This window comes from Anabrus simplex, chromosome 1 (genome assembly GCF_040414725.1).
Source record: "Anabrus simplex isolate iqAnaSimp1 chromosome 1, ASM4041472v1, whole genome shotgun sequence".
Classification (NCBI taxonomy): domain Eukaryota; kingdom Metazoa; phylum Arthropoda; class Insecta; order Orthoptera; family Tettigoniidae; genus Anabrus; species Anabrus simplex.
The window spans coordinates 924,567,295-924,593,717 of NC_090265.1; the positions used below are offsets into that span (position 1 = coordinate 924,567,295).

General features: G+C 41.0%; 1 protein-coding gene across 1 annotated transcript in view; it reads right to left on the reverse strand.

Annotated features, from left to right (window-relative positions):
* The window catches only part of iPLA2-VIA (calcium-independent phospholipase A2 VIA), a 142,903-nt gene that overhangs the window by 6,024 nt on the left and 110,456 nt on the right, over window positions 1-26,423 (reverse strand). Inside the window, exon 11 of the mRNA XM_067136657.2 lies at window positions 19,767-19,862. Coding sequence (XP_066992758.1) covers window positions 19,767-19,862 — 96 coding nt within the window. The remainder of the gene's footprint in view (window positions 1-19,766; window positions 19,863-26,423) is intronic.

Below are 26,423 nucleotides of genomic sequence, written 5' to 3' on the forward strand. Positions count from 1 at the left end.
CTCTGAGTCCACCCGCTGCAACAGATGTGGCGGACCATATCGTCACACTGATTGTAAGGTGGCAAGGGACCAGGTGAGATGTGTCAACTGGAAAGGCAGCCATGCCACCTCATTTCCTCGCTGCCCTTTCTTGAAGCAGGCAGTTAAAGCTCACTACAAACGAGCCCAAAATCTACACTCACACAACAAACCTCCCCCACTCCTAAGTCTCACTACTCCATCACCCTCGAACCCTGATCCTCCAGTCCGAGATGATACCACCCAGCCAAACCTAAACACCCCCACCCTGCTCAACCTTTTGCTACTCAAGCTCCTAGCAGACCCACACCCCATTACCATGCCAAGCAGAAAAACTAATCCTGAATTAAACCTACCAAGCCCATCAAAATCACCCCACCATGTAAAAACCTACCCAGTTATACAAGTTCTCACTTCCTAATATCACGGCCTTCAAAGCACTGGAACTATGGGTACGACTGAGGCGGAGCGCTACATGTTGTTTCCCATTAGTAATGCTGTTTTCCAAATTACATCAGCACACTCACATTAAACGTATAACGCAACAGTTTACAAAATGTGTAGTCCCTGCGCAATTACCAGATCAATGCCCGTTACCCCATCAAAAGGTAAACTCTGGGCGTGGTTAGTGCTTGGATGGGTGACCATTCCAACAAGGCCATGTATCTGAAACATGAATTACTGCATCAGCCATATGCTTAGTGAATAATCGGACGTGTCCCATTTAACTGCATTTAATAAAACGCTTCAATTAAAATTTAAATTCAATAAACCACAGTTAAGCAACATTGGGCATGGTCATCCACTGGATGGGTGACCAATGTCTGCAATTTTGTTATCCACTAATATCAACCTTCACTAATAACTACATAATAGACATGATATTGTATAGGCTTTTGGGCTTGTGCCGTCTCAAGAAAATAAGGTGATTTTCTTAACGTTTCGCAGAAAACTGTGCTCTGCGTCCTCAGAAGACTTCTCGACTGTCCACGAGAAAGGCTTCTTAAACTTTAGAATTTGGAACGTTATAACAGAAGCAGAAGTGGAAATGCTACGTTCATTCACCACCAGATGGCCCCTAGGACGTGGCACAACGCTAGCGTTCGAAGCGGAAGCTGACCGAACCATCACAATCAGACAAAGTGGTTCACATAACGTGTTTGCGTAACATATGACAGGTGTAAGACATAGACATAAGCCTGGAATGAAACATCTGGCGACGAGGAACGTACGAATTTGGAAAACACCGAGACGAAATAACAATAGGGAAGGGGCAGGCAAGTGAACTACCTACGTAAATTCTTAATGGCTGGCAACCAGGTATTACTTAATTGATAGCCGGTGTCCCTGTTGAAATTGTTAGGATTACCACGTATTTCCACAGCTTCCCGTATAATCCTGGACCTGTAGTGTCTAGTGTGGGTAAGAGCTCGAGCATCTTGGAACATGACATCATGACCCGGCGATAGAGCGTGCTCAGCTATTGCCGATTTGTCAGGTTGGTTGAGACGAATATTACGTTCATGTTCTTTGATACGGGTACCAATGGACCAGCATGTTTGTTCAATGTATACTTTAGCGCACGTACAGGGAATTTTGTATATCCCAGGATGTAAAAGTGGGGACAATTTGTCCTTGGTTTTACTCAGACTGTGAGCAATTTTAGTGGCGGTGCCAAACACGGTTTTTAAATTGTGTTTGCGGAGTACCTTGGCAATTTGGTCTGTGGTGTTGTGAATTTAAGGCAAGTAGGCAGTTCCCTTCACTTTTTCCTTCTGTGAGATTTGCTTGGTTGTTTCTCTGGGATGTAGGGCTCTATGAATCTGCAAATCGCTGTAACCATTACCCTTAAATGCGACTTTGAGTGTGTCCATCTCCATCTGAATATGTGATGGCTCACAAATTTGTCTCGCCCTCTTGGCGAGTGTCTCTGAGGATGCCTTGTTTTTGTGCTGGATGTTGGTGAGAATCTGCATGAAGATAACGATTTGTGTGGGTAGGCTTATGATAGACAGTATGTCCTAAGGAGCCGTCCGGTTTCTTACTAGAACATCCAAGAAAGGAAGGCACCCGTCCGACTCCATCTCCATAGTGAATTTTATTGACGGATGTTGCTGATTTAGGTGGTCTAGAAATAAATGAAGTTTCTCAGGACCTTCTGTCCAGATCACAAATACATCATCAACATACCTCCACCATATCATACGCTTGACGGGCGCCGAAGCAATAGCCTCCTCCTCAAAATGCTCCATAAAGAAATTAGCCACTATGGGCGAAAGTGGTCTTCCCATAGCCACTCCGTCCGTCTGTTCGTAAAAATTCCCATCCCACAAGAAATAGCTGGACATCATGCAGTGGTAAAATAGCTTAGTAATGTCCTCAGGGAACAAGTGTTCAATGAGAGACATGACCGACTCAATCGGGAACAAGGACTCCACATCGAAACTCACCAAAAGTGCATTAGGTTGAAGGGTTATGGTTGACAGCTTGTTGACGAAATACCGAGAGTCCCTGACGTATGATTCAGTACGTCCTATGTGTGGCTGAAGCAATTTCCTTAGGTATTTAGCCAGAGCACAATATAAAACCCGTGTTTGGTACCGCCACTAAAATTGCTCACAGTCTGAGTAAAACCAAGGACAAATTGTCCCCACTTTTACTTCCTGGGGTATATGAAATTCCCTGTACGTGCGGTAAAGTATACGTCGGCCAAACATGCCGGTTCATTGGTACCCGCATCAAAGAACATGAACGTAATATTCGTCTCAACCAACCTGACAAATCGGCAATAGCTGAGCACACTCTATCGTCAGGTCATGATGTCATGTTCCAAGATGCTCGAGTTCTTACCCACACTAGACACTACAGGTCCAGGATTATACGGGAAGCTGTGGAAATACGTAGTAATCCTAACAATTTCAACAGGGACACCAGCTATCAATTAAGTAATACCTGGTTGCCAGCCATTAAGAATTTACGTAGGTAGTTCCCTTCCCTGCCCCTTCACTATTGTTATTTCGTCTCGGTGTTTTCCAAATTCGTACGTTCCTCGTCTCCAGATGTTTCATTCCAGGCTTATGTCTATGTCTTACACCTGTCATATGTTATGCAAACACGTTATGTGAACCACTTAGTCCGATTGTGATGGTTCGGTCAGCTTCCGCTTCGAACGCTAGCATTGTGCCACGTCCTAGGAGCCATCTGGTGGTGAATGAACGTACCATTTCCACTTCTGCTTCTATTATAACGTTCCAAATTCTAAAGTTTAAGAAGCCTTTCTCGTGGACAGTCGAGAATTCTTCTGAGGACGCAGAGCACTGTTTTCTGCGAAACGTTAAACCTTATTTTCTTGACACGGCACAAGCCCAAAAGCCTATACAATATCATGTCTATAAGTACGGGGGGTGAAAGCATTAATGGCAACTACATAATACTCACTAAAACAATCATTCAACTTTCTTCTAAATACTAAACTTCACAAAACGGCTAGGTGAGGAGCATTAAATTGCACCGGTACCAGCAAATCTAACCAAACTCCTCCTCCCGGCAGGGGGAGGGGGCTTTAAATTCCAAATGGGTCAGGCGGGCAGTATGTGTGCTACCTTTATGGCTGCAATAATTTACTCACATGTGTATTAATATGCATATGCAACAGGGCCATAGGCCATGTCAATTGTACAATCACCTTAACAAGGCTTTATCATTCAGAGCACCATATGTTATGACTACGACTTCTTATACCACAGTTCCTCTAAATAATCCACATTGTTGAGTACCATAATCTATACATCTTATTTTAAGTGCAGCAGTTCACTGCTGACACTGTGGTGGGGAAGTTGACAAACTAGAAAGAGGCTTGATACATGTACCAAAGACTAATCCTCTTTATCATCAAGCAACATAACTTCTTCCAAAATAACCAAACCCCATGGCACTACAGCCCTTGAAGGGCCTTGGCCTACCAAGCGACCGCTGCTCTGCCCGAACGCTGCAGATTGATGCTTGTTGTTTAAAGGGGCCTAACATCTAAGGTCATCGGCCCCTAATGGAACGAGATGGACGACATGATATGATAATTAAAATTTTAAAATATATCCACTGACTGGAGTTTAAAAAAAATGGTGATGAAAAATGATTATGAGATTAGAACAATCAGTGGATCTAATTCGCAAAGCCTTATTTTCTAATAAAATAATAGAAAATACAGGTGAGAAAGGAATAAGACATTGCCTGGAAGTACAGATATATATATATATATATATATATATATATATAATATTCAAGTTGAAAGTTAAAATAACACATTAAAATACGCAAACACAAACTAAAATAAAGTCAATTGGATAAAAGCGCAGTTAACACAAATACACTAGGACAAAAGGACATCATTACACACGATAAAAAAAAGACCACTATCCCTCAAAAAACGGATGACGAGGTCTGCTGACTGCTCGTTTTCTCGCAGGATGAGGGAGATAGTACTTGGGAGGTTAAGCCTACGGCGCAGATCGACCAAGTCCACACACTATGTAAGGATGTGTACAACGGTAAGATGATCGCCGCAAGTACACACCAGAGGAGGTTCTCCCTTCAGTAAATAAGAGTGCGTTAGTATACCGTGGCCGATACAAAAACGACATAATACCACTGCTTCCCTCCGAGAAGCCTGAAGGGAAGTCCTCCATATCTTCGTTGTTCCTTTTATCGCTCTCAACTTATTTGGAAGTGGAATGGCCTGCTACTCCATCTCCCAATGGGACATAACCAGATGTCTCAGCTGAGTGCGAAAATCACTTGCTGGAACCTTGTAAGGCAATGGGGGCAGTGTAACTGCCTCCTTGGCAACCTGATCTGCTAATTCGTTTCCCTCTACACCCATGTGGCTTGAGAGCCACATGAACGTGATTCTGGTGCCGGCATCTGAACATCCGGCCAGCAGGTCCTGGATCCGCTACACCAGAGGGTGCCGAGGGAAACAGGTATCAATAGACTGTAGTGAGCTGAAGGAGTCGGTACACAGAAGAAAGTGTCGGCGCTCATCGGACAGATAGCATAGAGCTCTGCTGTGTACACACTACAGGTTTCCGGGAGAGCAAAAAGAAACCTATCATTGTCGACAATGAACGCACAGCCCACCTTCGTTTCTGTCCTTGAACTATCCGTGTAGATGATGACTGAACCTGGATATCGACCAACAACGGACAGAAAGAGCCTCCGATAAATCAAAGGGTTCATGTTTTCCTTCGGGCCAGTGTGCAGATCCAGGATTATTTCAGGTCGTCGTATTATCCACAGAGGTACCCTACTTGGTTGTCTGACAAGGCAGGGAACTGAAGGTACATCAAACACTCTGTGACTGCTATCCAAGCGTATTCCAACTGGCAGCGTTGCTTGAGGATGAGCATCATACAGCGGACGGTTTCCATTGTGAAATACGCAAGGATAGCTTGGGTGAAGAGGCATCTGTTGCAAATTTGCAGCATAGGACAGAAGCATTTGCTGGCGCCTCAGGCGTAAAGGCGGCACACCAGATTCAGTGAGCAGGGTAGCAATGGAGCTTGTAAGAAAAGCTCCCGTCGCCAACCTAACACTGCTGTGGTGGATGCTATTCAGGTGCGTAAGGACGCTTTGCCTTGCTGATCCATATGCTGCACTGCCGTAGTCTAACCTGGATAATATATATGCCCTATAAAATCGTAGGAGCACCGTGCGGTCTGCACCCCAATTAGTGCTGCTAAGAAACTTTATGATATTCAACTTCTCGGTGCATTGTAATTTCAACTGCCGTACATGTGCCTCCCACAATAATTTGCTATCGAAAAGGAGCCCAAGAAATTGGTAAGTGTAAACTACAGGAAGAGCAACATTCCCTAAGAAAAGCTCAGGATCCGCATGAAGAGTTCGCTTTCGGCAAAAGTGGACAACATTGGTCTTCTTGCTTGAAAACCGAAAGCCATGTTCTAAAGTCCACTGTTCCACTCTCTTTATAGCTTGCTGTAATTGCCACTCTGCGACTGCCATATTAAGCGAGCCATCAAGCAGAGCAAAATCGTCCACATATAGCAACGGTATTACTGCTGAACCAGCAGCAGCGACGATACCGTTTATGGCAATCGCAAACAGAGTGACACTAAGAACCGATCCCTGAGGGACTCCATTTTCTTGAACGTGGTATTGCGAATATGCCCCCCAACTCGGACATGGAATAGACGGGACAAAAATTTGCAATAAATACGGGCGAGTTACCTCGGAATCTCCAATGATGCAGGACTGAAAGGATACCCAATCGCCATGTGGTGTCATAGGCCTTTTCTAAGTTGAAGAAAACAGCCACCAAATGTTTGTGGAGAAATGCATCCTGGATAGAACTCTCCAGGCGTACCAGGTGGCCAGTGGTTGAGCGGGCGGCTCGAAAACCACATTGGTACTCGGACAAAAGTCCTTGTTTCTCCAGACACCACACAAGTCGGCAATTTACCATCCTCTCAAACAGCTTACACGAACAGTTAGTGAGACAAACAGGTCTATAGCTTCCTGCATACTTAGGATTTTTGTCAGGCTTGAAGACAGGAATAACTACGCCCTCTTGCCACTGAGAAGGAAACTCACCCTCCATCCAGAGTAAGTTGAATGCTCGAAGGAGATAGAATAGACTATCCTCACTAAGGTGTTTTAACATCTGGTTATGAACATTGTCTGGCCCAGGACACGTGTCCTTGCAAAGAGCCAAGGCGCTGCGGAGTTCGCACTCTGTAAAGGGCATGTTATAGTCCTCCAAAGCTTGAGTGGCAAAACTAAGGTGATGACGTTCTGCCTCCCGCTTCAGAGCGAGGAAATCACAATGGTAATTCCCGGAGCCAGACACATCCGCGAAATGACTTGCAAGATGGCTAGCAATCGAGAATGGTTCAGTGACGATACTGCCTGCAATGGAAATTTTCGGTACAGAAGATGATCCTTGGATACCCGAAATACATCGAAGTTTAGTCCACACTCGAGATGATGGAGTACGTGACTTCATAGACGATACATATCTCTCCCAAGAAGCTTTCTTACTTTGGCGAGTAAGAACTCACGCCTTAGTGCAGAGTTTTTTAAATGTTACCAAGTTGGCCACAGTAGGCTGCCTACGATAACGTTTATGAGTGCAACAGCGGTTTTTGATAGCTACTGCAATTTCTACGTTCCACCAAGGAACAAGTTTTCGGCGAGGAGTCCCTGAGAAGAAGGGAATGGACTCCTCAGCAGCAGCAAGGATAACTTGTGTTATGTAAGTTATTTTGCCGTCTACGGTCCGCTTGGTATCGTCGTTAAAGACAGTTAGGGATGTGAACTTTGGTCAATCAGCATGTTTAAGAATCCATCGAGGAGGAGCCTTGACAGATTTTTGTTTTAACAAAGTAAGAATAATGGGAAACTGGTCAATGTCACAGAGATCATCGTGTGTATTCCACCAAAACAGTGGAACCAACGTTCGGCTGCATAGATATAAGTCTATGTGAGAGTATGTGCCATAACGTACACTGAAATGAGTTGGTTCACCTGTGTTCAAAAGAAATAAATCCAGCTCCGTTACTAATGCTTCCAACGTCCTTCCCCTAGGGCAAGGCGCTTCAGAGCCCCATATGGGGTGATGGGCGTTAAAATCACTCAATAAGAGGAAGGGAGGGGGAAGGTGATCTATAAGATCAGTGACATTTATGTCAAGAGGCTGGCCTGGTGGAAAATAAACATTACACACTGTTGCTAAGACAGGCAGCAGAACGCGAACTGCTACAGCCTCCAGCGGGGTTCTTAGAGGAATCTCTTTGCTGTAGGTATCAGAATGGACAAAGGTGACAATGCCACCGGAAGCCCGGTGATCATAACGTAGTTCTGTCGAGTATAATCGAAAATTTCTCAAGACCGTATGATGACCTGGTGTGAAATTTCTTTCCTGAATACAGACTATACTCGGCGAATACTCGCTAATGAGCTGGTATAGCTCAGCAAGATGCCTATCATAACTGTTTCAATTTCATTGTAACAGTGCCATAGTGTTGGTGTGGACTTTTGAGGTTTAGGTTAAAAGCAGTGTAATGCTACCTAACCTACACTCACATCCCCATCCGAAGATGGAGATAAATGCTCCACGTGCATCACCTCGTCACCAGACGAATTTCTTCGACGTAGTCCGGGGGAGGGGTTTCTTCCTACGAGGGGGGCGCGCAGGTTTTCCAGGAGTAAAACCCACTGGTGCAGACTCAGACCCTCCGGGTGGAGGGCGGGACACTCCATTTGTAGAAGTGGAAGAACGCCTTGTAAGGCTGCTCTTCTTTCCCGCCGTCGATTCTTGCTTAGACGGGCTGGGAGGTGATTTCCCAGCCCTGGTTGACGATGTCGCCTCCGCCGGCCTAGGCGCGGCTTTCGCCGACCTCATGAGGGAAAGCCGGCACAGGCTTATTGGTGGTCGAAGGCTGGGATGGACCCGCCTTCGAGCTCTTTCTCTTTGCGGCGTTGCTCACAGGAGCAACTGCTGCCTCGGGCGCAGCAATCTTCTGGGAAGGTGTTCCAGTGGAAAATGACGAACCTGGGAGAGACTGTGCTATCATGTTGAAGTCTAGTGTCTTGGCCGGTGCATTCAGAGAATTCAACTTACGGCGCGCTTTCTGGTAGGAAAGATCATCCAGTGTCTTAATCTCCTGGATCTTCTTCTCATTCATGTATACCAGACAGTTCTGATCTCGAGGAAAATTAAGACCAGGGCAGTTAGCGCACCTATATGGAGTTGTGTATTCTTCCGTGCCATGAGCTAATCTTCCACACGTACCACACATAGAGGGATTCGAACGAGATACCATGTGTCCGAATCTCTGGCACTGATAGCATTGCATAGGAGGCCTCACATCGCAACGACAGGTTGTTTACCTTGACTTTCTCTGGCAACACTCACGATTTGAAGGAGAGTATGAACACACCCGTGGCAACGTCTTCACCATTGACTTTGCGCGTGATGCGCTGGACGTGTGTCACACCATGGTGCTTCATGTCTTGCATCAATTCATCGTCAGTGTTCAGAACAAGAACACGGTGGAAAATAACTCCACGAACCAGATTCAACGTTTTGTGCTCTTCCACTTTGACGGGGATTTCGCCAAAGTGGTCGCACTTAAGCAACCGATCTGCTTGGAGCGCAGTGCTCATCTTCAGAAGCAAACCACCATTGTGCATTTTCTTCAGATCCTCAAGTTCACCGTATACACCCTTGATGTGTCGATTGAAAAGAATCAATTTGACCAGCTTGAAATCTTGCCCATCGGTTCTGGTAGCAACTTAGGGAAGCTGGAACCCAGACTAATACACTGAGCTTGTTCGCAAGGGATTGCCCCCCCCCTTAGGGGCAGGCGGAAGTGGTTTCGATGACATGCCCGAAATCATCCTCCCCGAATGCCACCCACTCTGATCAGGGGTCTCTGTAGCCGAACTAAGCAACCAAGGCAATACCCAGCTGGTCATACCTGGTACTGCCCGGGGTCGCACACATAGGAGGCCCATCTCCGAGCAGCATGCACATCAAAAAATTTGAGTAAGTCTACAACTAACCCTCAAAAAATAAAAAAATAAAGAGGGGACCATAGCCACATGACCCTTTTAGTCGCCTTCTACGACAGGCAGGGATTACCAGTGAATGTATTCAGCCCCTCCCATCCACAGGAGGTCCAATACATGATATCCGACCGCAATCCATGACCGCGCCTAGGTCGCCCCTTTCAGTCACCTCTTATGATAGGCAGGGGATACTGTGGGTGTATTCTACATGTGCGTCCCCCACCCGCAGGAGGTGGCCTGCAGATTACGAGGTGTTGTGTGGTCAGCATGACGAATCCTCTTGGCCATTATTCTTGGCTTTCTAGACCGGGTTCCATACACGTAGATAACTTGTAGATGTGGAATTTAAGGAACTATTGTACCATATGGCAATCAGATGGTTGTCACAGCCGATGCAATCAATTTCCAACTATGTTAACAGGACATTCTTAAGGCTTGCTTTTTGTCACACGGAAAGAGCTGCTGTCAGATTCAAAAGTATGGATACTAGAGTTTAAACATCAATTAAAAAAAAAGGGCAGGTGGACCAATCTGAAACCTAATCACAGATCAACAGATAGTATGTTTTCTGCAAACACTGATTTAGAAAACTGCAATTTCGGCGTTCACAACGATGTTAAACATAATTTTGTCTGGCTTAGCAGTGCTGAGGAACCTATTCCACATTAAACAGAGAACATTTTCAGCAATGATGATAAAACTCTGTAATTTCGAAAACTGGTTAAGAACAATTTAGCTTACAATATCTTGAGTTTATTATAATTGGATGGTGTATTTTTATTTTAGAGAGTTTTGAATTCAAGCTTTGTCCGTAGAAGGCTGAAAAACAGGTTCTCTTTCCATTCTGATAAAAAAAAAAATATATATATATCTAAAGCACTGAACAGGTAAAAGAATATTTTACACCACCCTTAAATATAGAAAGAATGCAGCTATAATTTGGTGTGATTAGGTTTGAGACGGGTCCATCCGATCTTTCTTTGTTGACATTTAATCTCAAGTATACATACTTTGAAACGGACAGTAGTGTGGTGTCACCATTTGGAGTTTTGTTGTCACCAGCGATGAAGATAATGATTCAACAATAATTCAAATGTTGGGGAGTTATACAGTGAAACCTTGTTAGTGCGTTCCTCATTAACACGTTTTCCTTTTTTTTTTTGCTATTTGCTTTACGTCGCACTGACACAGATAGGTCTTATGGCGACGATGGGATAGGAAAGGCCTAGGAGTTGGAAGGAAGCGGCCGTGGCCTTAATTAAGGTACAGTCCCAGCATTTGCCTGGTGTGAAAATGGGAAACCACAGAAAACCATCTTCAAGGCTGCCGACAGTGGGACTCGAACCAACTGTCTCCCGATTACTGGATACTGGCCGCACTTAAGCGACTGCAGCTATTGAGCTCGGTAACACATTTTCCTGCTTAGCAAGTCGTAAATTCGAAGTCCTGATTTTCAACGTAATAAATCTATATAAAAATACCTTGCTTATTGCATAAAAATTTTTCACTATTACCGCTTAGTACAATCACATTTTTCCTAGCCTTGGAAATGTTATTTGTCATCCCTTGTGAAACAAACATGGTTTCCAGCTCGGCTAAGATACGTCACCACAGTTGCATGATTACGGAAGAAGGCCTTCAATTCCTGAACTTCACAGGAAAAGTTGCACCTTCAGGGAGCAAGCTGTTAGCCTCATGAATGTTCAATTTTGCTTGCCTATTAGCAGCAAGATTGCTGAATAACACAGTGAGTCTATTTGTGCTGGTATTTCACATTCCATTCAGAAGTTAAGAAATTTATTTTGTGTTGAGTGGTACAGTGAGGTGAAGTGAATATTTATTGCGTGATACGGTAGCATATATCAGGATTACGAACATGCCTATCGCATCATGAATTTTCGTTATTAACTCTTAAGTTACTATGAGTACGATCACATTTTTCTAGCTCTGAAAATGTTGTCATCCCTTGTGAAAGAAACCAGATTTACAACGCTGGCAAGAGCCGTTGCCACAATTGCATGATTATGGAAAAAATGAGCCTATTTGTGCTTGTATTCCATGTAGAAGTTAGAAATTTATTTTATGTTGAGTGGTACAGTGAAGTTTTTCGCTTGATACGGTAGCCTATATCTGGATTAGGAACATAATCGTGTGAAATTGACTAGCGTGGTGCATATTTGTCTTGTGATAGGCTAGGCATGAATATGGAAAAAGTTAAATTCCTTTCTAATGGAGACAACATTAAAATCTTTCAGAGAGTGGACTGGCATCCGCATCTTTAAGTGCACTGAGGTCACAAAAGGAATGTTAAACTTGCACCTTTGAGTTTCGACTCGACTGATTCCACTTGGCTGAAGATTTCAAAATGGCGGCCAAAGCCATTCTGCCGCAGTCACACATGGCTGAATATAACCTCCAATTCGTTGTCTATGAGTTTGAGCAGAAAATAATGTTTTATAACCCACTGCTCCAAAATGGAAGGCTTCTGCTAACATTTGTTTTAGAAAGAGTGTGATCTGCAATAATCTACATATATACAAGGGTCGAGTCATAAGTCATGGCAACTATTTCTTTTCTTGCGAACAGACAACATGGAAAATCTAAGATATGCATTTGGAAATATAGGGCATGTACTTCTGCACAGTACCGGAAGACAAATTCTGACTTCAGGAGATTCTCGTAGGAAAGTGACAGCACACAAGCCATTGGTAAACACTGTTTAATTATGGTATAGACAGCAAATACACAAGATTACACACAAAGGACAGGTCTCCACTGGTTACAGACCTTCAAAATAAACACCCAAGGCTTCCACTGTGCGTTGCCAGCGGTGGGGCAGGCGCTGAATACCATTCGCTGCAAGTGTATCACTAACATGTTACACTTCTCTCCGAAATGCTGTTACGATGTCCTCTTTCTTAGCAAACTGTTGTCCACGTAATGGCTTCATGACTTTGCAATTCTGCTAGAGTCTAGCGCCTGTCCTCATATAAACACTGATCGATCACCATTATCCGTACTCTTTGTCCATGGACACTGGACGGCCTGGGCAAGGCAAATTGGCAGTTGATACTCTACCCCCTTTGAACGTCTCCACCCACCTCGCCACTGCTCTATAGGGCATGGAATGCACACCTAAGGCTTCCTGCAGTCCTGTATGGTATTGGTGTGCATTTCTGCCGCAGAGAACTGCTATTTTAATATACGATCATTGCTCCTGCGTGTTGACTTCCATTTTGTGATGCTCTCACTCACACACTGAACTTGAGGGCATGCTTAGGCCCACATTGTTTACATACACTATCTAGTGCATCATACGCAAGTACATACCGTACATTTCCAAATGCATATATTAGATTTTCCGTGTTGTCTCCTGTTCGCGAGAAAAAAAATAGTTCCCATACACAATTTATGACTAGACCTATGTATATACAAAATAACGTATCCTGACTGACTGATTCATCATCGCCAAGCCAAAACTACTGGACAAAAAGATATGAAATTTTGGGGATACATTTATATTTGAGTGTAGGTGCTAAGGGAGGATTTTTTGACACTGTATTCCATCATTAAGGGGAGTGAAAAGGGGGATGAATTGCTTAATTGAATGTATCCAGATCTCAAAAATTTAAAAGTTTACAGGCATAACATTTGGTATTTCGTATCTCCTTTAAAAATAAAGAGATGTGTATTTCTTTCTTCAGAAAATCCTCTCAAGCGGGTTGAGAAAAAGGTGAAAAAGGGTTTGATAACCTTTTATGAGGATACTTATATCTCAAAAACTAAAGATGTTACAGACATGAAAATTGGTATTTGGAATTTCCTTTAAAAATAAAGAATAACATATTTTTGGTTTTTGAAAGATCCAATTAATGGGGAGGCAGGGGAACATGAGTGACAAAGGGGGTGAATATATAAAATGAGTATATCTACAGTAAATCTCAGAAATGTAACATGTTACAGACATAAAAATTAATACTTGGAATCTCTGTAAATGTAAAAAAAAACACAGATAATTTGTTTTTGGAAAACCCATTTAAGAGGAAGTGAAAAAGTGAGTGAATTTTAAAATGAGCATATCTAGTCAAAGACAAAGTCACCTCCGTACAGGCCATGAAGGCCCTTGGAGAAGTGGAAGGTAAAGGCTTCCACCATTGTTAACCGTAACACGTGATGGGGTAGAGTGGTTAGCTCTACCCCCGGCCTCCTTTGCCCCCAGGAATTAACCTGGTACTCATTTTTGGTGTAGGCTGAGTGAACCTCAGGGCCATATGCACCTCCGGAAGTGGAAATCTTGTTTCTTAAATTTTACGACTCGAACCCACGTCCTTCTGGGCAAACCGAGCATGCCTTTATCGCCTCAGCCAGGCAGCCCCTGCATATCTACAGTACATTTCAAAAACTTAACTTGTTCCAAGCATGAAAATTGGTATCTTTAAATCTTTTAAAAATTAAGAAACATGTATTTCTTTGCTTTTGGGAAAAAACACTTAAAAAAGGGGGCTAAATAGAACTAAAAAGGGGGTTGAATTCTTTTCATTGGGATACTGATATCTAAAAAGTGAAGATGTTACAGACGTGAAAATTGTTATTTGGAGTCTCTTTTAAAAAATATGTATTTTTTTATTTTTCAGAAAATGCACTTGGTGTGTGTGTGTGTGTGTGTGTGTGTGTGTGTGTGTGTGTGTGTGTGAAAGAATTGAAAAATTAGTTGAATTATTTGTATGAGGATACTAATATCTCAGAAACTAAAGATGTTACAGACGAGAAAACTGGTATTTGAAATATCCTTTAAAAATAAAGAAACATGTATTCTTTTGTTTTTGAAAAAATCCACTTGGGGAGGGGGTGAGAGAGAGGAAAATTAGTTGAATTATTTGTATGAGGATACTTATATCTAAAAGTGAAATTTGTTATAGACATGAAAAATTGTTATTTGGAATATCCCTTAAAGATAAAAAAACACTCATTTTTGGGGGAAAATCAACTTGGGGGTGGGTGTAAAAAAAGGAATAGAATTACTTTTATGTGGATACATATATCTCAAAAACTGAATATGTTACAGATGTGAACATTGGTATTTGGAATCTCTTTTAAAAACAAGGAAATGTGTATATTTGATTTTTGGAAAAATCCACTTAGGTGGAGGTGGGGGAAGGACTGATAAATGGGTTTAATTCCTTTTATGAGTATACTTATATCTCATACACTGAAGATGTTACAGACGTGGAAATAGATATTTGGAAGCTCCTTTAAAAATAAACATTTTTTGTTTTTGACTTGAGAGGAGACTGTTTCTTACATGTAACAGTTCTATATCGCATGATCATCTTAGCCCCAAAAGGCAGTATCACAAACGTGGTTTACAAAGAGTTTCTGGGGTAAATGACACTCAATTTTTCGGTGAGTTGTTATACTTTAGGAGATGCATTTTCCTCAAAAACGTTACTCTGGCTGTTACTATATCAGCTCTCTCCATAAAAAATCTTCTCCCGTCGTTGCTTTTTTTAATACTTGAACCCCATAGACTTCAGTATCCTCACAATGAAGTAACTTCCCATTTACATTGTATATCTCTTTCTAAATCACCACGTAATTTGTTCAGTGTCGGGTATTCACCCTTTACGTAGTAACTGAGGAGAGTTCTTCTAATTACATCTTTACAGAATCCGTCGATTACCTTTGTTATACAGCTCCTTTTGACTCGTTTGCGCGGTGATTGAAACGAGATGGAACCAGATTACTGGGTACTGTCTTTACCTTCCTTTACTATACGCTGAACGGTTCGCGTACTAACTTGACAAGCTTCTGACACACTCTGCTGCACTTTATACACACTCACTATAAAAGGCCATTATTTTCTGCTTCCTTTTGAAAATATTCATGAACATTGCTGATCATTTTTCTACCCTGGCTCCTTATCTCCTTTCTCTTTGCCATTGTAAGATATATAGTGCAGTTATTATATACAAAAACAACATAGAGCAATCCAAATAGAAACAATAGAATATAAACAAACTAACGTCACATCACATGCCACAAACACATTAATCGAACAATGCAGTAAAGGCCGCGGCAAGAATTACTCACAAAACAAGAATAATCCTAAAACAAACTCGCCAAACAAGCGCTTTGTAATACCCAATGCACACTGTAAGACTACTCGGCAACACAGCAGTTCATGAATCGAAGTGAGCGCGGCAAACTCCCCGGGCGACTGAATAGTTCTCAGCGCCACCGCTAGGCGATCTTTTGTCTGATTGGGCAGTGACATACTGCCCGCACCCCACTTCCCCTGACAACATGTAGGCCGCCCGCCATCAGAGCAGGAAAGATCTATACTCTATATACAGAATGTTAGGGGTATACGTGCAGATATTTCACTAGTCGGCAAAGAAAAATACACCTCACAATATATGCTGTGTATTTTTTACCTTGTCCTATTAGTTTTCCCATAACTGAGCCAAATATTTCAGGACCTAATGTATTTTAAACGGCCGTAGCAGGATACGCTGGTTATGTCATTCTGTCCACGTGTAGTGGAAAAACAGTAGCAGACTATAGGGCTTGTTGACCTGTTTCTTATTGCAGGCCAACACATGTTGTGGACTTCCCCTAAAGGCTTGGCAAGTAGGAGAGCTTGACTCACGAGGCAGCCACTTGCTGTACTCGTAAACCGGTCTAGGGTACTCTGTATGATAAGTACACAGAATCCTTACAGTGACGTTGAAAATCCGTACCAGCACATACATGTGTAGTAGTGTGTGATTTAAAAGACGTCAATGCCATTACTCTGTGATCCAAGCTGACAAAATGAAAGGAAATAGTTAATAAGTAAATGAAAAATTGGTGCAACATTTCTGTGCTGTTATTGTGACAGTCTCCGATGAATTTCTGACAATAGACAATGCGGGTTATCTATGCTTATTCATAAAGTTTTCAGGTGAAAGAAAGGACGGCGGACACTGAAAGAAAAGACTATAACTATTTAGTGAAATTGTTATTAATGAGACAAATTACAAAAAATGGTGTTGCGTCCATGCGTGAACATTGCTCGAAGGAAAAAGAGCTACTGTGGTATTGCTGCCGGGCATTTGTAATAGAAGGCTTATTCTTCTTTTTCCTAATCGGTTTACCCCACAGGGTCGGTTTTCCCTCGGACTCAGCGCGGGATCCCACCTCCACCGCCTCAAGGGCAGTGTCCTGGAGAGTGAGACATTGGGTTGAGGGATACAACTGGGGAGAATGACCAATACCAATACCACGCCCACGCTGCCTCATCTGCTATGCTGAACAGGGGCCTTGTGGGGGGATGGGAAGATTGGAAAGGATGCCTTTGCTGGCGGGACCTAGTGTTTACAGTGCGCTATGTCTTCTGGTATGGGCTAGAGCAATTTTGTTACTTTCATTGATCTGTCTCAGCTTTATCCTTGGCTTTGACAAAATGAAAGTGACTGAGGTATGAGTGATGCTAGTAATGCCATTCCTTCTGTAGCCAGTCCCTGCTATGAATGGTGTGAAAATATTGCTCATAGGGTCAGTTGGTGCATGCATTTCAGTGGGCTTGGCAGACTGATGTGTAATAACAACTTCTGGCTTGGTGAGAAAAGCAACGGGAAACTACATCACTCCTCATTTCCCTAGTACGCCTCTTCAGTGATGCCTAGGCTATCTATGACAGCTGATGGCGGAACTGTTGAGGATCCAACCAGCCTTCGGGCTGAGGACTAAACACACAGACAAGAAAGAGGGAAGGAAGCGGCCATGGCCTTAAGTTAGGTAGCATCCCGGCATTTGCCGAGAGAAGGGGGAAACCACGGGAAACCACTTGCAGGATGGCTGAGGTGGGAATCGAACCACCTCTACTCATTTGACCTCCCGAGGCTGAGTGGACCCCGTTCCAGCCCTCATAACACTTTTCAAATTTCATGGCAGAGCTGGGAATCGAACCCGGGCCTCCAGGGGGTGGCAGGTAACCACACTAAACACCACACCACAAAGGCGGACAGAAGGCTTATTACTCGTCAGTAGGTGCCGATAGGTAAAATGATGACTGTGATGGACCCGTTTAATTAGAACTTCTGTAATAATAATGTTACTACTACTACTACTACTACTACTACTACTGTCTTTACGTTCCACTAACTAATTTTCACGGTTTTTGGAGACGCCGAGGTGCCAAAATTTTGTACTGCAGTACTTTTTTAATGCAAGTAAATCTACAGACACGAGACTGGTGTATTCGAGCACCTTCAAATACCACCGAACTGAGCCGCCAGGTAAAAAAGCCTGACCTGGCTGGTATTCGAACCCGGACCCTCCGGGTGAGAGGCAGGCAAGTTAGACCGTGGGGCCGGCTTCAAACCTCAATTACCGGTACACGACCTAAAAATCTCGAAACTTTACATTCAGTTTTACCGGGGAAACTTTGTTAATTTCCTCTGAAAACTTCTTTCAGTTCAGTAATTTTGATCAGCTTTTTTCTTCGAAAAATCTAATACCCGTAACGCCCAGCCAAACAACAATCGACCACAAGTAGTTTTTAATTCTCTAATCTAATAAAATAAAGCACATTAGATTCAAATGTGCCCAATATGGTGAAATCACCTTTTTAAAATCTTCCATTGTATTTTGGTCACCGGTATACTACTGCTCGTAGTCAGTTAATGGAAATCTTGTACCGGGTAAATTAGGACTACGCCAACTTTTAAAGGTTATGTCTGAACTCAAGAATATGGTTTCGAATATAAGTATGTATCCTCAAGTTCTCAAATGCATTATATTTCATTCTGCCTGTCACTAATCACAATCGAATTGGAAAGAGAAAAATAACATTAACACTTCTGAAATTACGGTTATTCGTGACCTTGAGCTCAACTGGAAAGCGTGCTCGCTGTACTAGTCGGTACGAGTGCGAAATGATACAAAGTTTTTAAATATAACGTGCGCAAATAAAATGATTGAGGTTTTTATAACATTTTAACACAAAAACGTGAAATTCCCAGTCTTATATTAGGATCAAAACAGTAATAGGGAATCCCAAAACCTCCCATAGCTTTATGTATGTAAGGTGCAACATCTGTTCTGGTCTCGATAACACAATCGTAAACGATAATATTAAAATACTAAATTTGTGTTACTTAAGAAGGAGCAGTTTTGATTCCTGCCTGAAAGTCCAGAGACTATACATACAGTGCCCTGAGGAAAGTGCCGAAAACCTGTTTGGCAATACACTCGGGGAAAAAAAAGAAAACATCTAACCCTGGACATAATGTAGACGTTTTGCAAGTACGAACATTTGACGAAACTCGTTTCGTCTTCAAGTAGAGCTGTCGAAATGTGCTCTGTCTCCTACCAATTGTTGCAGACACTCTCTGCTTTATGATTTCCGAGGATTCTATAAACAATACCACCCGAATGCGATGCTAAGATGGTCCCTTATGCAACTTCACCGCTGATCGCTTTTTCAGTACAGTACTTTCTCAAATTACCGCAATGACGGAATGTTAACACCAAGATCCATGCCGTAGTCGTCCTTTCGTAAGATACAATTTCTTGAAAAAAGCGTGATCGAGGATTTAGCGTTGATGGGACTGAAATTTCTGGACGGTTGATCTGGGAAATCATTTCTTCATTTGCTTTATTTACAACTTTATACTTCTAATAAACCAAGGACGAGTAAAAATCATGTTCAATACTACATTAATCTATAAAATGTACAAAAAAAATAAATAGAAATTCACCTTAACAATATTTGCCGAGATGGGTGCAATAATTTGGTTCATTCATACATGAAAATACTTCAACAACCAGCCGATTAAAGAGGCATGAACCTTGACGATTCTTCCCCTCCCCTTGTGCAATAGATTCAAACCTTGCAGTGATCAATTAAATACCTCATAAATGATTTCTCCATCTGAATATAGAGGTCTTAAATATTTATGTCAAGATATGCATAAAATCCCCAGTATGATCCAGATACTCCTACCCGAGTGATGGCTGAAAACAAAATTTAACAAGAAACTGGTGCATATGAAATAGAGCATACCAATTAATCTATAAGCAAAGTTCTGAGAAATGTTAGAAGAAAACTTCTGAAGGTTACTTACTACTAATAATGTCCTAACCATAATGTCTTAAAATTTGTTAGCAGAACTCACCTGATCAACCAGCAAGTTTCCAAGGGCTGAGATGCCAATTGCTAATCTGGCCGTGTCCCATAAACTCTCTGGTCGAAAGACATCAATTCCCTTCAACTGCATAAAATTGAGAAAAGCATCAATCACCAATTACAATGAGTTTAATATACAGTGTATCTAATGGAAAGGTAACAATCAAATGTATGACTATCCACAAATCAGTCAATGTTATATGTAATGAATACATTTACATTTTTATTCTTGATTGTTACCTGACTTATATGTAACACAATTTATAATATTGCGTTTTACCAAAATGAAATACTAAAAATCTTTGATTGATGGGGAAGATTATTACGATTAATCATCCAAAGTGAGATGATTTTCAGGTTCAGGAAAGTCATGGCATTGCATGAAAATAACTTAAAATCAGTGTCCATTAGGTATGATCATTTTTTTATATACTAAGGATGGATGCTTAAGATAATCCTTATAGGATAATGACCTTAATATTTTGTTCAGTCATTTCTAACTATCATTTCTCCCTTTTTCAATTTAGGGTCCAGTGTTTGAAACACACACCATGTCATAAGTTCCAAACCCCATTGTTTCCATCAAATATGATAGTACAAGAATTTCAAATACCTACCACACAAAAAAAACTACACCAAAAGAAATAATCATCTACAATTAGAGTATTCAATATCAAGTAACGCAGCAGCCATCATCAGGGTTGTGTGATGATTCTAATGGTTCTATCACCCAATAGCTTCAAAAGTTGCATGAGGCCTCCAATGGATCCTAGTGCCTTTCCATCCCTGCCATGTTTTATTACTCTCATAATCTCTTCTTTGAGAATACCAGGGCCAGCTTCAGAATTGATATCTACCACATCATGTCTGTTTCCATCATGAAGTTTCCTCTATGTACCTTTTCCACACATCACCCCTCTCCCCTTTGTCCATAATAATATCACCATTCTGATCTACAAGTCTCAATACTGTCTTAGGGTATGTGAATAGTGGGAGCTGTTTACCTGCTTGCTGGCTACCAGCATTCCTTCCTTGTTTATGATTATATTGTTCAACAAGCAAATGTACTTCACAGTTATTTCTACAAAATCAATGTCTGTTTCTATGCACTTTGACAATACAGAGTCCATGAGAAGCAGTTCATCATCGCTGGAGCTCATTTCTGTCCAACAGTGGCTCGTCTTCTTGCAGACACCCTGCTTCTAGCATGTGTCCATCACCTTGACTCAGTACCAGTGATAAGCATGACTAGCTTTTCAACAAGCAAAGGAGTCACCAGCTCCCACTGTGCGTGTACCCTTAGGTCGATGTATACCAATAGCTAGGGACCTGAAAAATTAGCATCTATATGTTTCAAAATTAGCATATATTTTTTCCAAAATTAGCATCTATTTTTCCAAAATTAGCTTCTATTTACAAAGTTAAAATAATCACATGGTATTATTAATTTTAACGATTCCAAGTTTATGAAATGCAATTTCTTTCCTTGGTTCACACACAATACAAATTCATTGTTCAAACGAAAGCATTGCCAGTACTTTGGCATTGATTTTTTTCAAATTGCACCGCCTGTCTGTAACTACTGTGTTGTAATGAGACAACACGTGCTAGCTATCTACATTGTTCGTTGGGGTCCACAACAACTCAAGACAGTATTTAGCAAATATGCTGAACTGTGTCTGAACTGCAGTTAATGCAAGCATGACATCACATTTTTCACTTTCTTTCATTTGGGTTTGAATTGCATGTTTCAGAGGACAGTAACCCGACCAGATATTGTTTTGTGAGAGATCTGTTACTCCAAAAATTTCTCAAGCTCATCTAATTTATCAGTGTTATTCAAAATTATATTTTTTGGATACAAAGCTTGAGAAATTGACAAAATGCTTATGGTTGGGGTCTTTAGCTTTCAACGTGGCTAGCTTGCACTGTAAAGAATGAGCAGCTTTGACAAATGTGTCTCTACATGCAGCCTGCTGTACAGGAGTGAGCTTAATCAAAGCATCATTAGTTGCCGCAGAAAAATTCCCCTCACAAATGAAGGTAAAACTGGCGTCAAGGGTATGCAGTTTGGGGTAAAGGAGATGAGAGGTAGGGTACAGAGACCCTTCAACTTCAGTAAGGAGGTCAACAATCCAGCTGCATGATCTATGACAAAAACCACGTGGGAGTGAAGCCTATTCACTTCTCGGTTACTCAGATCAGTCAGGTACAGTAGAAGTCGGCTACAGTGAGTACGGCATATAACGAGAAATCCGTTATAGCGACGCCTTTTTCTGTCCCTTCAAAATTCCTATATTAACCTGTGTATTGTCCTTCGCTTACAGCGAGAACCCTATCACTGGCACATCCGTTATTACGAGCGATTAAGCGCGCGCGATTTTTTCCGTTACCGATATTTATACACCCCAGCGATGATATTGCATGCGATTGATTACCTTCGGCATCGTTTCCTCGCTATGTGCACTAGCGATTTCTCTCGTCGACATTCGAAGGCGATGTCGGAGTCGATTATTAATATCCGTCGACAGCTGTTCCGTAAAGAAAATTAGAAATGAAAGAGAACATATTTTCATAATAAATGCATAAATAACGTGTCCGATAACGGTTGTTAACTCGTTAAAAATTAAGGCTGACTAAACGACCGCTTAATTTTGAGGCTAAATACTGCAATTAAGTAAGAATGGGATACACCTCGAGATATGGCAGAGTGCTTAATTGATTTCATATGTTAGTATGTATTTTGTCGCGTCTGGTTAAATTACGGAAAGGCTATTATGAAAATTTATAGCGAGAAAGGTATAATTTCTCTACCGGCGCTTGAAGTGTTTTTTCATCATACGTACCATATAGTACGGTTAACATAAAATCAGCTTCATGGTCCGTATCGCACTTCAATAGATTCACAATTAAGTATTTATTTATTTTCCACCTAGTCGATACAATGATTGCTTAAGGCAATTTTTAATGGTCAAAAGTGGTACATGTTTCGTATATTATCAACATCTTCAGCCACATAACACTGTTTAGATGAAAAATATATAAAATTGACAAAGTAATGCTTTAGAGGAAGTGACCTTAAAATTAACATAAGATTGACAAGATGAAAACAAACAAATAACTCAAGAGAAAATATATAAATTATTTCTACAATAGAAAGCAGTCGTCAAGGAAACACTTGTACAATATTCCATAGAGAAATTGTCTTAATAAATATTCTTTTCTTAATAATTCATGAAAAAAGATCAATTTATAAATTAAAAATTATACAATTTATAAGTAATTATCGAAATGAAGAAATCCTGATATCACAGTGCGGCTCATATTATTAACATAGATGAAAATATAATAATATAATATGAGCCGCACTGTGATATCAGGATTTCTTCATTTCGATAATTACTTATAAATTGTATAATTTTTAATTTATAAATTGATCTTTTTTCATGAATTATTAAGAAAAGAATATTTATTAAGACAATTTCTCTATGGAATATTGTACAAGTGTTTCCTTGACGACTGCTTTCTATTGTAGAAATAATTTATATATTTTCTCTTGAGTTATTTGTTTGTTTTCATCTTGTCAATCTTATGTTAATTTTAAGGTCACTTCCTCTAAAGCATTACTTTGTCAGTTTTATATATTTTTCATCTAAACAGTGTTATGTGGCTGAAGATGTTGATAATATACGAAACATGTACCACTTTTGACCATTAAAAATTGCCTTAAGCAATCATTGTATCGACTAGGTGGAAAATAAATAAATACTTAATTGTGAATCTAGTACGGTTAAGTTAGGATACGTGACGCTGTTTGAATAAGAAAACTGAAACGTTTGCAACAAAATGCGATCGATCATCTTCAGTACGGTATAGTTTTCTCACTTTGTGCATTTGCGAGCTCTCTCGTTGACAAAGGCGATGTTGGAATTGATTAGTAATACCCATCGACTGCTGTTCTCTGAAGAATATTCGAAATGAAAGAAGATAACATGTTTTCGTAATAAATACTTTAATAACGTGGCCGATAGCAGTTAACTCGTAAAAATAAACACTGAATAAACGATATCTTAATTTTAATGTTATATACGGAAATTACGTAAGAATGACACCTCAAGACATGGCAGAGTGCATCACTGATTTCATACCTTCTCGCGTCTAGTTACGGCTATTTACATGTAAATTTTTCGCGAGGAGGTTATTTCTCTACATGCGTTTCAAATAGTCTATGTTTTCATGATAGGCTACATATACGGTTAGCTTACGTGACGCTGTTTGAAGAAGAAAGCTGAGGTGTTTGCCACAGAAATCTCTGGAGTGATACCGTATTTCTACGAATCCAAGACTATTTTTCCCCTCAGAATTTCATGCGAAAACTCAAGGGTTGTTGCATTCGCGGCCTAACAGTAAGTTAATGGATACCTCTGGCAACTACCGCGGTAACCACGCTGCTTCTTTTCACACGCGCACAGAACTCATTGACGACCGCTTCTTTACTACACATTGCTACCGGTTGTACAGCATACAGTGCCTGTGTGTTTCTCAAATATGCAGAATGGCATCAAAACATGCAACCCTTTGAATTCTTAGAAAAGCCATGGCTACTCAGTGGCAGTCATAACGTCTATTGTACTTGACGCTTAGTAAAATGAAGGTTTATAGACAGCAGGAATATTTTCGTGATGGATAGTCGTATTGTAAAGACACGTGGAAAAGGTATTGCCGCCAAATTTTCAATGGGTTCTAGTCGATATTATGATGCCAATATTTAGTTAATGTTTATTAAACACTCGGAAATGTAGAATAATTGTGCAGCCGCAAGAAAATACGGCATAGGCCTAACTAAAGCCAATATTTGGCGTTAGCGTGAAGACAAAGAGCTAAAAAAATGCATTCAGTGGTCCACAACAAGGACGCTTTAAAGAAGTCGATGAAATTGTGAGGTATGTGCACGAAAAACGCAAGGGCGGTTGGTCATACCGTGGCGCAATAAACTCGTTCGTTGACTTTCAACGTTCGCGATTAGGCCTATACATCGCTAGCCGTTGAATTTGGCCACACCCGACAAGTGAGAGTGCATGTAGCGGTAGCCGGTTATATCTGACGCTGCATAAAAATAACAGTTTTATAAACAGCACGAATAATTTCCTGATTGATCGTTGTATTGTACAGACGCATGGAATAGGTATTGCCGGAAAATTTTCAACGAGTTCACTTCGGTATTATGATGCCAATGTTAAGTTAATGGTCCTTAAACCCGCGGAAATAAAGAATAATTGTGCAACCGCAAAAAAATGAAATACGGCGTGACGAAAGTCAGTGTTCGGCGTCTAAAAATAGTCTAAAAATGCATAGGCCTGTACGATTTTACAAACTTCTTTTTGAGCCTGATTTAAATTTTTTGAAGGAAAAAGTGGGGTTCATCTTGGATTCGGAGAAATAAGGAACTATATTTTTTTCAGAATGAAATTAAACACACACTTTCAAGTAGTATCGGATTACAAAAAATAACAAACAAGTAAGCCGTAGTGTGGATATCATCTGCAGAAATGCAAGTTTTCAACAAACCGATTGCCGTTTCATACCGATTTTAAAGTGCATGAAGTGTTTTCTGACTTTTATACAAAAAACTGATATAACGACAATCCGTTATAGCGAGTAAATTTTTCGCTGTTATGAATTCTCGCTATAACGGACTTCTACTGTACTTAATACATCAGTTGTTGATGTCTTTCATGTCAGACGCCTTGAAAAATGTAATAACATCAGTAAAGTAAGCACTCAAATAGAAGACAGCCTGAAACCAGCTATTCCATCAGGTTATGACAGGTGCAGGAAAAAGCTTTGCTTCCTTTGAAGCACCATACTTTGAGGTTAAGAATTGTAAATAATTATATTTTCACTTTCTTGTGTTCAAAAATGCAGACTTTACCATCGCAACTACATGATTTAAATCTGTCATCACTGCGACCCAACTATTGCCAACCAAGCTGACCTTATGTGCCCAGCACTGCACATGCATTAAATGATCCCCTATGACCACACTTATATGTTTCATAACACCGGGTCGTGTACGGGGCACTGTCACTAACAAACACTTTAACTGCATCATATGGTACACTATAACTGCGCAGAGCTTCTAAAACTGCACAAGAGCAGTTCGATATGGAAATCACACTCAAATTTGGTATCCTTCAATTTTGCGCATGGTTTCGATTTCGTAATACCTAAACCGTACCCGATCAATGAAATAAAAACTTACCCAGTAAATATACTTCACGTCGAGTTCTCACACATGGCAGCTCTTCATTAGAAAACTCAGTAATCCAGGCTCTTAGCTCTTTGCTTTCCAGCTTTTCCAGAGGTATATTTGCTTTAGCAAATACTTCAGCTGTGCGTATCGAGAAGTTATCTCTGGAAATTTTTCGCCGTTTACAACTATCTAACTGTGATGGCAAAGAAGATTGCTTTCTCTGAGACGTACTAGCAGCAGGGGTTGAACTTTCGTTATCGCGTCACTTACCCACGTGTTTTCCAGACTTAACATGTTTCAAAATGCTATATTTTTTCCCCATCCAACTCTGCAATTAAAAATACTTGCAAAACACTGTCGCTGAATCTGTGGCATATAAACTATCCTTTGCAT